Raw genomic sequence first — 14,088 nt, forward strand, 5'->3', positions numbered from 1 at the left:
ATGGGAAAGCACATAAAGGAAGCTTGAAAACATTAAATAAAATGTTTTATTTAATTGTAATTTCATCAAAATTTGTTTTCCAGCGGTCCACTGCCCTAGCATTGAGGGCATCTTATCAGATCACATGACCCACCACCTGCTCTATGGTAGATTGGGGGAGTTTGGGTCTATGGTGATGCTGGAATGCTCAAAAGGGTACTATTTGGGTGTGGGGCATCGGACTCTTCGCTGCCTTGCCAACGGGACCTGGGAGGGGTCAGATGACCCAGCTATGTGCAAGAGTAAGTATTGATACAAGCACGAACACCATCATGGCTATGCTGTGCAAATGAAATCACAACTGTCACTCTTAGATTTGTTTTGCTCAGAATCATCTGACCCCTCCGCCCTCTGAATAAGATAATAAAACTCCATGATGATATGATGTTTTGTGATCTTTTTGACCTCCCTCAACAGTCGCACTGACATATAACTTCATTTATGAGTCTACACAGATATTGAGCCATATCTAGGATTTAAGAGGCTCCTTTAAATTGAGTCAAAACACATGCCCATGTATATTCCAATGAAATGCTTCCCAGTCCTTTTTACTCCACACCGGGCAGGTCATTTTTAACTTCTTATATGATGTTAGTTACCCAAATCAACAACTTATAAACCAAGGAATAAAAAGGACAACTCATACATAGACACACCTGCATGAGCAGGGAACATATGCACGCAAAAAGACTATCAATACAATAAAACCACATTGCAGCTGCTGCCACAAACTGTCATGAATGAGTTATCAAAAGAGTGTTTCCACCCTGGTACAAAATAGCTGGAAAAGTCAGCAAAAGTATTCCTCCCGGATAGAGTTAGCTTCTTTTGTGCAAAGACAGCATTAGCTTCTCAGTTGGTTTGAGTGAAAGTATGACCATGTTTAATATTGGCTGCCGCATGTTTTGAAGGTTTGATAGTAGGAAAGGGACAGCTAGAGATCAAACAATTTTTTATTGAGTGTGTTTATACATTGCCCTTACTACTTCTTTTTTAAAACTAGTTACCAGGCTATTTGTGTTTCCAAATGCCTTAGGATCTTAACCACTGCATAGTCTCTCGGGACTGTGATAACTATTTTAAACAGAATGATGCCTGTGATCCCTAAATGTGGGGTATATGTTGGCAGTACTGGAGGATTGGTTTTTCAAATAGAGTGTTACGCTGCAATGTGCCTTTTCTACTTATTTCATGAAGTGAAGTAGTAAGAGAACATTGTGACTTAGAAAACTTTCCAATAGGCTACAGAATTTCTCAGCATTGCATAATATATGACATGCCATGATTTAAAAATGAAAAATTGAATTTTATCTTACATTAGCCCAGTAGTTTTCAAACTTTATTTTGCTACATTTTCAGTTTATTTTCCTAGATCTTTTTTCCATGATCTAGTATTTGAGTCGATCTACCTAACACTGCAGCACTTTTGAGGGATTTGGCAATCTAACAGAAGTGTCTATTCTTCAAGCTGACTGGTGGTTTGAAAACTGTGTCTCTAAGGATATTAAGGAAAAAAATATCTTAAATCTTCTGACATAAATCTAATTCAGGCCAGTATAGCATTGGAACACTTAATAAATAAATACAGTGTTTAAATTCAGGTATTGTAGTGTGTAATATTATGAAGATTTGGCAGCATAACCCATTTCGTATCCAGACGTAACACAGAAAATAAAACAGTACCAGTGGCCCCATAATGTTATGTCATATGTGATTTCCTGTGTCTTTCTGTAATGACATGATCTTATAATATCTATTATTTAGTCATCTCCTGTGGTGAGCTTCCTTCTCCACCCTTTGGGACCAAACTGGGGACACTGACAACATTTGGAGCAACTGCAATCTTTATGTGTAACCATGGTTACACGCTGGTTGGGTCACATGTCAGAGAGTGCGGTGCTAACGGTCTGTGGAGTGGTGCAGAAACCAGGTGTCTAGGTAAGGTCCATTAAATGTGATAGCATGTACATTGTGTTGTGGCCTGTCCTAAGACACTTTGGAATAAAAATTGACAATCTGATCAATAATGAAAGTGAATTCAACAGGTTCAGGAGCGAATGCCTGTGTACTGGTAATTAAATGTGGTAAGCTGTCATAGAGTAAATCAAAGCCTTGCAGGCATCTTACATTAAAGATCTCTTGTATCATTTCTATGCCTCCATGCCAATGACTGCGGTGGCTTGAGACATTATGTTTTCAGGCTGTCCATCCGTCCGTCCCACTCTAGTGAACGTGATGTCTCAGGAATGCCTTGGGGGAATTTCGTCAAATTTTGCACAAACGTTCACTACATCAAGGACGAGTTGATTAGAATTTCGTAGTCAAAGGTCAAAAGTTAAGGTCACTGTGACCTCACAAAACATGTTTTTGGCCATAACTCAAGAATTCATATGCTAATTATGACAAAATTTCACACCAATGTCTTGTAGGAAAAAATTATGACGTGATGACATTTCATATTCAAAAGGTCAAAGGTCAACTTCACTGTGACATCATGATATTCTGCAAATACACTTTTCTGGCCGTTATTCAATGTTAAAACTCAGGAACAGAAGGGGAGATTGTGACCATATTTCACATTTGGTCAGGTACTGAATTGTTGAGACTAATCTTGGGTGCCCACCTTGAAACTGTGGTGATTTTATAGATCTTCTGTGCTGCTGGGTTGAAAAGTCTTACAGTCTCTCTACTGTATATATTATATAAGTCTGGACAGACATGGATGCAAACTGCAACTTGACAGTATGGCGGAGGCATATAGCCGTAATTCTAGTTTGTACGTTTATTTACATTTCAGTTTAACATCCAACATGATTAGTGCCTGGGGCCAACTGTCAGACAGAAGGTATTTTCGGGCGTACATAATATAGAACCCAACAGATTGTACAGTGTAATGCCAAATTAAAGGCCAGTATGTACAAGATATGAAGAAGTTTATAATGTGATGAAAACTGTTTTTATTCATCTGCCATTAGCAGTGGTATCTCTATATTTTGTTCAACTGGTGTATAGAGGACTAAGCTGTGTCAAGGGCTTTTTGTAAAGACTAAATTTTTAATGGAAATTTCTGAAGTCATATATTCTGTACATAAGCTTTAGTAATACATGGGGTCAGTACATGTGTCTATTTAAGGTATATGGAAATTAGACCAGCAATAAGTAAGATAAACTGTGCACATGCCTCAGTAACTCAAATGATCTACTACTGAGACATTTTATTACTTAGTACATTAAGGGCTTGATTTAGACCTTCAGTAAGCACTGACCAGAGATGATTAATCCTGATTTTACATGCGCACTCTACTCCAATGACTCTGCCTTGGACTTACATGCCTGAATAAGAAACCTCATGCAGGATTCACATTTTATGTGATTAATCTATAAATTAAGGTCTGTCCACAATCACATTGTTATTTTTAAATTCTGAAGCTAACAAGGGTAGGCAAAATAACCCAAACGTTGATGTAAGAAGAGTTTAAATTTGAAGTCGCTATATAACTATTTAAATGCCGTAATGAATGTGGTTTTTATGTGGTAAAATGCCAGTTAGCTGTACTTCATTAGTCAATTTAGACTGATTATGCACGGGATTTGGGTTAGGATTTAAAAAAACAAACTTCAGAATGTTGTTTATTCAACTTGATAAAATCTTCTGATTGTCCTTCAACCGAAAGTGACTAACCTTGATACTGTAATCAAGCTATGTGAAGTCCTTTCTCGTGAGGTACTGTATTGTACCCCTTTAAAACCTAATGTTAAAATATTGGGTTAGTAAACCACCAAGAAATGATGTTTAGGGCCCCTATCAGTCTCACGCTGACATAAAACATCACAAAAGTTTTCTAATGAACAGACCATATGGTCTATTCACACAGGAACACTTGTGTTAAAGTTCCAAAATCCTTTAGTCTCCATAATCTTACTTTATGGAATTTTATTTATTTATTGAAGAAATTTGTCTCTTTCAAGAAAGCAAAACATCTGTTCCTCATAATTTTGGAAAGGCCATAATTTGCAGTATTTAAGAGTTTAAAATGAAGTAATTTTACACAATCCCCTGTGTGTTATATTCAGGAGGTACAGATACTGACAGAATAAATCTTCAGAGGAGATCTCAAACATGTCTACTGCTGTAAACAGTTTTGGTATTCATGATAAGAAACTTTTATATCTGGTGGGTCCTAGATGCTGTTTAGATAAGTGTTAAAAATACCAGCAATACATCAACAGAAATCTCTAATGAGTTTTCAAAAATAATCAATTTTCTAGATGCCTGTTTTCACAACATTAATCATCATTTGAGAAAGTATATGAAATCATTTAAGAAAAAAACTATTAAAAGCACAATGCATCAAAATGTACCGGGCCGCAGTCATTGACTTCATGAGGCACAGGTTTTAAGAAATCATGAAAAGATGTGGTACTTTAAGGCCACTTAGAGAGCACAGAGAAATCGTTTAAATATGCAGATTTTATCAGACCTTTAGCCCATCTGTAATTGCTGCATATAGGGCTGCAGTCAGGAGGTGAACTGTCTTTAAACATTGATTTGCAGATGCACTGATGACATCACTCTCCCGACCTTTAAAAGTTTAAGTATAGAAACAGCACCTGTACGTCATTTGGCTAACTGTTGAGACAATTAGCTTAAGTAGCTGTTTTAAAGTCATAACTACAGGAATATTGAACCAACACCAATGACTTTAAAGCCCAAGAGAAGAAAGTGATTTTAAGTTGTTTTTCATTATAGTGCATTAATCTCTATCACTCTTTCTCTTCCAGCTGGTCACTGTGACTCTCCAGATCCTATAGTCAATGGTCACATTAGTGGAGATGGCTCTAGCTACCGTGACACAGTGGTGTACCAGTGCATGTTAGGATATCGCTTAATTGGCACGTCAGTCAGAATCTGCCAGCAAGACCATCGGTGGTCTGGAACAACACCCGTCTGTGTCCGTAAGTACTATATGATGCCGAAGCCATTGTAGTTCATCTGCAGTGTATCATGATTTACTGCTCTCTTGAAAAGCTACAAAAAGAGAATTTCCTATATAAAGTAAATCCATTACAAACAAGAATCTTAAAAGAAATTGCACATTTTAGGCCCTTCAGGGTTTAAATTGTTCTTTCAGTGAATGTCTCTGCAGCATTTATATTTTCCAGCAAAAAACTAAAGATTTTACAAAAATATCAAGTGGCAAATACCATACTCTTCTCTACTCCCTCAGCGATCACTTGTGGTCACCCCGGCAACCCAGTCAACGGGCGGACTAATGGCAGCGAATTCAACCTCAATGATGTTGTCAACTTTACCTGTAACAGAGGTTACATCCTCAGTGGAAATGCTCGTGCTCAGTGCCGACTCAACGGACAGTGGAGCAGCCCCCTACCTGTCTGCAAAGGTCACAAACACATACACAAACACAGAGTTACTGGCTTATACCCTCACAAATACCCGTAGATGCTTTAGTTGAATCAGTTCTTCAGATTGGAGTACATACAGTAGGATAAGATCCTTTGGGATTTTATTCCGGTTCACCTCTGGTACATGTATGTTAAGAACATGAAAATGCTGTTGTGCACACATGCTTTGTCAATGCAGTAATGCATGTTTCAGGGGCCTTTCATTGTTTTCACCTTCATGTAACTGCATTAAGATAGTTCTACCTCTCAACAGCAGTTGAGTAAAACTTCATTGTAACCAAATGGAATAGTAGTTACAAAAAAATGTGATCCAAGTAGACCATGCATTTTAGATGATCAACATATATTCAGTATTTGTCGGCCCAGTTTGCTTCAAGTATGTCAACTGGAAAATGTTTGGCCGAATCTGCTGCCAGCAAACTATAAAATTAAGAAGTGAATATCTGTGCCATAAACACACACTTACCATTGACTTGTATTCAGCCACAATCAGTGTGGTGTGTGTGTGTGTGTGTGTTTGTCTCTAAATAGACTGACAAATTTAAAAGTGCACACGCACAGCTGGGTACATGTCCAGAGACACTTTCTTCTCCTCTGCTAACCATGCGTGGTTGTTATACTACAAGCCTCCCCAGACGTCCAGTAGTGTAACAGTTATGATATACTAAAAAGCAAACACACAGGCATTCAGCAAAGTCGTGAGAGCAGATCAATACAACATAGTTGCTCACATGGGTTTTCCAAAGAGGGGATTCATCCTCGCTCGCTTGCGTTCCCTCACCTTTTCTGTCTGTCTCTCTCTCCCTCCCAGCAGCAGCTGTCAATTATGAGACTGAAACTTTCTTTGTTCCCATAGGGTGCCAGACGCACACGCACACACACATTTACACACACATATGAATGTCCCCCATGGACTTGAATTTGAGTGAATGTCAGTCTCCCCTCTGACATGTGGAAAATCAAATCCACTCTTATTGGACTGGCATCCACCCAGTGAGCAGAACAGAGGGGTAGAAGGGACCAGAGGAGGGAGTAGAGAACAAAGAAGAACTCCACAGAACAAAGCTGGGTATGGCAAAAGAGCAGTTTAGAAAAGAGCAAGACAGAGCAACAAGGAGAATTTGAATTTGCAACACTGTGATTCAAGGTTTAGTACTCTAAAGTACCCAGCCTGTTCTCTGGTGGTTGCTCTGTATAGTTCAGTTCCATCATGTTGAGAGTCGGTTGATTTTGATTTGATTCTGTTCTTGACTCATGCAAGCTGTATCTTAAATCATTCCCTATTTACTATATAGTGCACTATATTTACTGTCTGCTATTTTATTTCCACAAAGTGTTGGTTGAGTGTTGATCGATTGAAAAGAGTGTGCGCGCTACTTTCTGCTCACAATCTCACAATGCAAACCATCAGATTTTATGGATGCAATAATTACAGCCATGCAACAGTAAACCTGACAATGATGACACAAAATCGTGATGATTAAAAAATGTCCAAAATCTCAGTTATATTACTGTAGATTATTATAGATGAGATTACTATAGGGTAATCACTTGAGTGCCTGTCACATGGGGAGCAGTGAATGTGAGAATGATTTTCTCTTCTCTTCTCTTATGAACCATGTATGCCTTAAAAAAAAAAGTGGAGACACATTTCTGTCATTTAGCACCATTTAAATACTGGAGATTCAAGCAGCGTTTTCTTCTCTCTTCTGCAGTGGTAAACTGTTCGGACCCCGGCCATGTGGAGAATGGTGTGCGCCAGTCTGGCATACGTTACCCAGAAGTCTTCAGCTATGGTGTGAGTGTGGCAATCCACTGTAAACGAGGCTTCTACCTGCTGGGCTCTGCGCTCCTCACATGTCAACATGATGGACGGTGGGACAGACCAATCCCTCGCTGCCAAGGTATGGATGGACAAAAGTTTGAAAACGGTTTTACTTGAGAGCAAGGATGGCAATACATGTTTAGAAGACAAATTAGAGAGAAGCAGACAGAAAGACCAACAGATTTAAATTCAAAGGTATCTAAGGAAATGTTTACCCTATTGTGAAAAACTTCGTGGAATTCTAGAAAAAAATATATGTCAAAAGAAGTTTGTCATACTGAACACAAGTAGTCATAGGCAAGTGAATTTCTATTTATTTTTCTTTATATTTGTCAGGAAAGGCCATTTGAGGAGTGAAATGGCTTGAAGAGCCACTGGGAGGAAGATGAGGAGCGAATGAGAAACTGAGAGAATAAGAGAGGGTTCATGAAAGAAGAGGGAGGGAAGTAATCATAAAAGGAGGGCGAGAGTATGCAAGATATAGGCTTAAAGGTTTGAGCATGTGTGTGTGTGTGTCTGTGTGTACAGAAAAAAAAGATGAGCATGTGTCTCTTAGGGCAATAGGGCTACCATGGCCGATAGAAACATAGAGATTAAACTAGAGAGCGATAGAGAGGAGAAGGCTGATTCAGAGATGGAGAGAGAAACACAGAGGGGCGAAAAGGACTGCCGAACAAGGACACAGTAACAGAGAGGTAGAGATGAGGAATCAGACAGAGAGGGAGACAGGGGCAGACACTCGTGAGATGCCGGTGTCTGTGCATCGAGCATTACATTCAAGAAACAAGGTGTTATCGGAAAATTGGGGGGAGAGGGGCGATTACTATGGGGCAAGGAGAGGATGAAGTAATACAATTTGGGAGTAAGGGGAGATATCAGAGGACCAGTCATTTGGCAGAAATAGAAAATTGAGAGCAGTTTCATATCTGTGTCCTCCAGAAACCTGTGCTCCGTAAAATGTCAATTTTTCCAAAATTGAAGAAAAAAATAGAGGATTTTTTTTCACTGATGTCTGTTGCTTTGAAATTGTGGAACGATTTCTTCTAGTTTTCTATACAGAGGAGAGGGAGAGACTCTTTTTATGTTTTCTAACTAAGGTGATTTTAATATTTGATGAGTTATTGGTTCTCTCTCTCTCTCTCTCTCTCAGGCAATGCGCTTAAACTCAATCAAACTCAAGCTTTACTGGCATGACTATATACTGCCATAGTTTAAGCAAAGCACTATGGGTTCTGTTTAATCATGTGTGTACAAGTTATACTGTGAAGTTACAACAGGCATTAACGTAATGGTAAAGGTGCACATAACCACAAAGTCCTCAGTACAACTCCAGCTGGAGACATTTGTCTTTGTTGCATGTCATACCCCTCTCTCTCCCTACATTTACTGTCTATCTCTACATCAAATTAAGGCAGAAATGCAAAAAAAAAGGGATAAAAAGCAGTAAGCAAAGGAAACGTACTGTGTTATATCCAAGTTGATAACTGATTTTTGAGTTAAATGACTTATTATTTAGAAAACATCACAAAGAACGTGTTTGTTTTTTTCCCACATTTAGTGAATATTTATCTGCTGTCTGTGTATTTTGGGCAGCAAATTTAAAAAATGAATTTCATCTTTGATGTAGTTCACAGACCCCATTTTCTGTCACTATTTTCTGTGTGTGCACTTTGAAACAAAAACAACAAACACTTATGTTAATGCCACTGTCACCCTCTCCCTGTAGCTGTCCCCTGCAATGACCCAGGTGCACCACCTATTGTAGTCGTACCTGGAATCTATAGTTGGACACAATCCCACACACAAAAACACACACACACACACACACACTAACACCCTCTCTCTCTCTCTTTAAATCTGTCGCTGTCTCCATAGCTATTTCCTGTGGAGACCCCGGTGTACCCCCTAATGCAGTAGTATCTGGAACCCACAGTTGGACGTATGGTTCAGTGCTGCAGTACTCCTGTCTGCCCGGAGGGGTGCTGGTGGGCAACGCTACTCGCCACTGTCAGGAAGATGGCACGTGGAGTGGAGTGCCACCATACTGCACTGGTAACGGGACACCGGTCTTTGAAGAAGCATGCTTGGTGGTTTTCAGCTAGTAGAATAGTAGAGCTTAGATATTTAGTCAGTCAAGTTGCCATGCATTTCATACAGGCTGTTCAGGCTGAGTGTTTCTAAATCTATAGCAATATTCCAGCAATCACAGTGAATCACACTGAAATCAAGATCATCTATATTGAGAGTAGCAACAGGGAAATGTGCATCATGAAATTAAAATATATGCTTTTTAACTGACGAAGATTTTTACAACAAAACAAATACACATAGCTACTGTATATCTCCAAACCACTGCCAGGGAGAGTGCTGGTGATAGATCAGGACACATAAATAAAACACAAATAAAAACCACTAAAATACGAAACAACTTCAGTAACAATAAAAAAGAATAAAACAATAAAAAAAAGTGCTAAACATAAAAACTGTGACCTTAGAGCGAACGGAAGAATGAAACCCGTTTATTTAGTGACCAAGAGATAAAAATGGTGCAGCTGTCAAATAATAGTATCACTTCAGTTTTCTGTGTGTTGTTGCTCCAGCATAGCATACTGCATAATATCACCTATATAGCCTTTACTATGCTAAATGACAATAACAGGTACTGACAAGAACTGGCAGGGAAATATGATTGACATTTTTTAGCAGACTGGTGCCTTTATAATTTCTGTTTCAGAATTTCATAGCAATTCCAGACTCAGGTCTGTGTTTTGACTTTTTAGATCAGTGGGTATTGTTTGCAGATAATTGCAATGCCAAACTGTCAACAAGGCCACTACATAGGTGAAGATTATTCTTCACAATTGTATCATAATTTGAAAAATGGCACTGAGGTCTAAATCTACCCACATATGAGAATGCGTTTCCGGACTAGACTTTGCAGTTTCCAAAACTGCAAACACAAATAAGTTACCAGAATAAACTGGTATGTGATTTAATGATTTTATAATTTAAAGTCTGTCAACCCATTTACTAAGTGACTGTGTCTGTATCAAGCTGGTTATATATAGTTAGGTATGTAAGTATTTGGGCAGTGACACAATTTACATTTTACAGCTATTTTTATATAGTTGCTTGTTTTCAGCGGCTCAAAAGTAGAAGCTCTTGGGTTGCTTTTGCAGCACGTTTTGGGTCATTATCCATCGGTACTGTGAAGCATTGTCCTATCAGTTGTGCAGCATTTGGCTGAATCTGAGCAGATAGTAGAGTCCTATACAGTTCAGAATTTATCTTGCTACTTTTATCAAGAGTCACATCATCAATAAACACCAGTGACCCAGTTCCATTGGCAGCCATTAATGCCCATGCCATAACACTGCCTCAACCATGTCTGACAGATGATGTAGTGCTTTGGGTCATGAGCCGTTCCTTTACTTCTCCATACTCTTCTCTTCCCATCCTTCTGGTACAAGTTCATATTGGTTTCCTCTGTCCGAAGAATCTAGTTCAAGAGCTGGCTTTTTAGCAGTTTTCTAGCAAGGTCTAATCTGACCTTTCTGTTCGTGAGTGGTACCAGTGGTTTGAACCTTGTGTTAAACCCTCTGCATTTACATTCATAAAGGCCCCTCTTGATTGTAGACTGTAGAGTGTTCTTGACCTGGCTAGATGTACTGGAGGGTTTTTCTTCACCAAAGAAAGACTTCTGATAGGTTTGTTTTGTTTTTCCAGCCTAATGGTGGCCTCCATCATTTGCATCAACACCTCTTTGGATCGTATATTGAAAGTTCCCATGAACAGCTACCAAATCCAAATTCAACAATTGGAATCAACTCCAGACTCTTTATGTGCTTTATTTGTCATGAAATAATGAGGGAAGAGGGCCACACCTGGCCATCAAACTGACCGTCAGTTAATTGTTCAATTACTTTTGAGCCTCTGAAAAACAAGGGACTGTGTAAAAACAATGGCTATAATTCCAAAACAGTTAATGTGATATTTTTGTTAAACCCTGTTGAATTAAAGCTGAAAGTCCACAATTCAATCACATCCTGATGGCTTCATTTCAAATCCATTGTGGTGGTGTACACAGGCAAAATGAAGAAAATTGTGTTACTGTCCAAAGACTCATTTACCTAACTGTATTTGATTATAAATATCTACCCTCTAGCATACTGATAACAAGCCAGTCTATGACCATGCAGGCCTTCCTTGCACATTGTATCCTCATTGCTCTCCAAAAATAAAAAAAAATCTGTCCCATTTACATAAGGCATAGGGAGAAAACATTTCACAATTTTTCCAACCTCTTTTTAAACAGTATTATACAAAAGTCTAGTAATTTGCTTGCTACTAGCTGGTGCTAGTCTAAACAGAGTGCCTACTTTTATTACAGAGCTGGTTTAGATAACCCAAGTGCAGAACACAAAGGCAGAGGCTAGGAATTTGAACAAGGGATAACTATTAACAAACTGACATTATTTGTAGAGAATGGGCAGCAGAGTCTTTGTGGCCAGAGGAGATCAGAGGCTGGGTGACAAGGAACCAGGGGAAAGGTTCAGGCAGGCAGTGAGATTCCAAGGCTGAGACAGGAACAGGGGAGCTGAGCGGGGCCAGGCAGGGGAATTGGCAGAGGGAAGCCAGGCAGAGAGAGTCCAGACAGCCATGGAGAGCTGAATTGATCCAGTGCCGTTTCCAGGCAAAGCAGGAGAGGTATGGTGGCAGCAGTCAGGCCGGGGAATGCTGCAGATAGAGGGAGACAAAAATTAGCAAAACCTCAAACAAGCAAAGAGGTACAACAATAACAACAACAACAAAGGGTGAAACAAGACTAAGCTGAGTCTACATTCTGGTGGCATGGTGGAGTTGAAGCCACAGACAGGCAGGGGAAGGGAGGTGGAAGAGTCCTGGTTTACTACTCAGTTTGTAAGTGTTGCTCTACAGTAGGCTTATGCAGATCCCACAACACTACGACTGATCATTTCCAAACTCAGCATCAACTGTCTCTACAGCTGAAATGCAATTAGCTTACTCTGCTGGCCTCAAAACAGAACGCTCAGCAGGGCAGAATCCATCCTGCAGCTGAAGACCTCATTGAGATGCAAGACGCTGCATTTGGAGCTGTACCCTGTTAAACTCACAAATCCCTACGATCCCCGATGGAATTTAAGCTGCTAAAATTGTGACACGCTCAGTGCTTTTAATGCTAGAACAATTTGGTACAGCCTAAATGCAAAGTACAGTTTTACAAAGTTTGCATGTCTGGGTAGGTGCATGCTTGTGTGTTTCACTGTATATGAAAGGCTGAGTAGGCAAAGTATTTGTGCATTTTCTGCAACAGAGGTTATGAGATGACTAACATCACAAATGCTTATTAGTGGATGTTGCTGACCCGTAGCATGAATGCACGCTTATATTTTTAGCATGGTGGCCCCAGTGAGAGACTAACTCCTGAGCCTGTGTTTTAACATTGAATTACATAAAATCACTAGAACCTATTAGGAGGGTAATGTACATCAGTTGAATGCAGCTGTTGTTTCAAATTAACTGTATCGAGGGTATTTAGCTTTGCAGTACATGCGGTTACCTCGGTTTCTGTTTGTGTCTCATCAGTTCAGCACTGCGTGGGTGTTCTTGGTTGCCTCAGTGTTGTGTATGTGTCTTGCTGTTAGAGTGTGTCTGGTACATTAACTTTATGTCTCTTTTCTCACCATAGGTGTAAGTCCAGGAATCTGTGGAGACCCAGGGATCCCTCCCCATGGTGCTCGTCTGGGAGGGGAAGAATTTAAAACCAAGAGCTTGTTGCGTTTCAGCTGTGAAGCAGGATATAGTCTGACTGGCTCAGCTGAAAGGACCTGCCTTCATAATAGCACCTGGAGTGGCACACAGCCTGTCTGTCAAGGTGGGGAAGCCTAGCAACAACCTTTTACGTGACGCATATGGCTATGTTAAAATTTTGACTTCTATTGAAAGATGGAACAAGAGTCATTAAAAACCCATAATGCAACTCACACTTCAGACAGCATACACAGCACCTTTATTTTTCATGAAATTTTTAATTCTATCATGGCACTTGTTTATTTAGTATTGAATATCAAAACAGTTAATTTCTCCTAGAGTCAAAGTACTGTAGATATTAATGAGTTGTTTTGCACTGCTTTCTATTTATATGCACCTATTATTGACCCTGTTTTATAGTAAAAGCATGCGGCTTACTTTATACAAGGGCCATGGATATGACAACATAGCATATACTGAACTGTCGGTTTAGAAAACATGATACATTTTTATAGAAAATTAACCCTGTCTTATATGAGGTTACCTTTGGGTCCCACACCCAGATTCTATAGAGCTATGCTGTAAAAATATACATTATTTTAAAAGTAATCGCTGCAGATTTTTGTATGAACAGTGCAGTTGTGACATATAGACTTAATTATTCAGCGTTTTATGAGAAAATAAATCAGCTCAGGCTCCAGGTTGAGCAGCTTAATCTATTCTTTGGAGAATACAGTACTATCAGGCTACTTGGCATACTAGTGACAGTAAGCAACACATTTGTTACCAAACATAGCTTAAAGCACATTATATACATTGTATACTGTAAATTGTACAATATAAGTATAATGTAAGGGAAGCTTACACATTGCTTATACATGCATGCATTGAGATGGATGTAATTAAAAAAAAATAAGTAGAAGTAAGTATATATATATATATATATATATATATATACAGTATAGTGAAATGCATTTTATATAGAAGTTAAACTTAAAGTACACTATGAATTTTCATTCTTCAGCTGA

The 14,088-nt window shown here is 39.1% G+C and overlaps 1 protein-coding gene across 1 annotated transcript in view; it reads left to right on the forward strand.

Annotated features, from left to right (window-relative positions):
* LOC120789161 (CUB and sushi domain-containing protein 1-like) overlaps window positions 1–14,088 on the forward strand; it is a 298,034-nt gene that overhangs the window by 255,138 nt on the left and 28,808 nt on the right. Inside the window, exons 53-59 of the mRNA XM_040125711.1 lie at window positions 84–281; window positions 1,804–1,977; window positions 4,822–4,995; window positions 5,268–5,441; window positions 7,179–7,367; window positions 9,164–9,340; window positions 12,999–13,184. Coding sequence (XP_039981645.1) covers window positions 84–281; window positions 1,804–1,977; window positions 4,822–4,995; window positions 5,268–5,441; window positions 7,179–7,367; window positions 9,164–9,340; window positions 12,999–13,184 — 1,272 coding nt within the window. The remainder of the gene's footprint in view (window positions 1–83; window positions 282–1,803; window positions 1,978–4,821; window positions 4,996–5,267; window positions 5,442–7,178; window positions 7,368–9,163; window positions 9,341–12,998; window positions 13,185–14,088) is intronic.

This window comes from Xiphias gladius, chromosome 1 (assembly GCF_016859285.1).
Source record: "Xiphias gladius isolate SHS-SW01 ecotype Sanya breed wild chromosome 1, ASM1685928v1, whole genome shotgun sequence".
NCBI lineage: Eukaryota > Metazoa > Chordata > Actinopteri > Istiophoriformes > Xiphiidae > Xiphias > Xiphias gladius.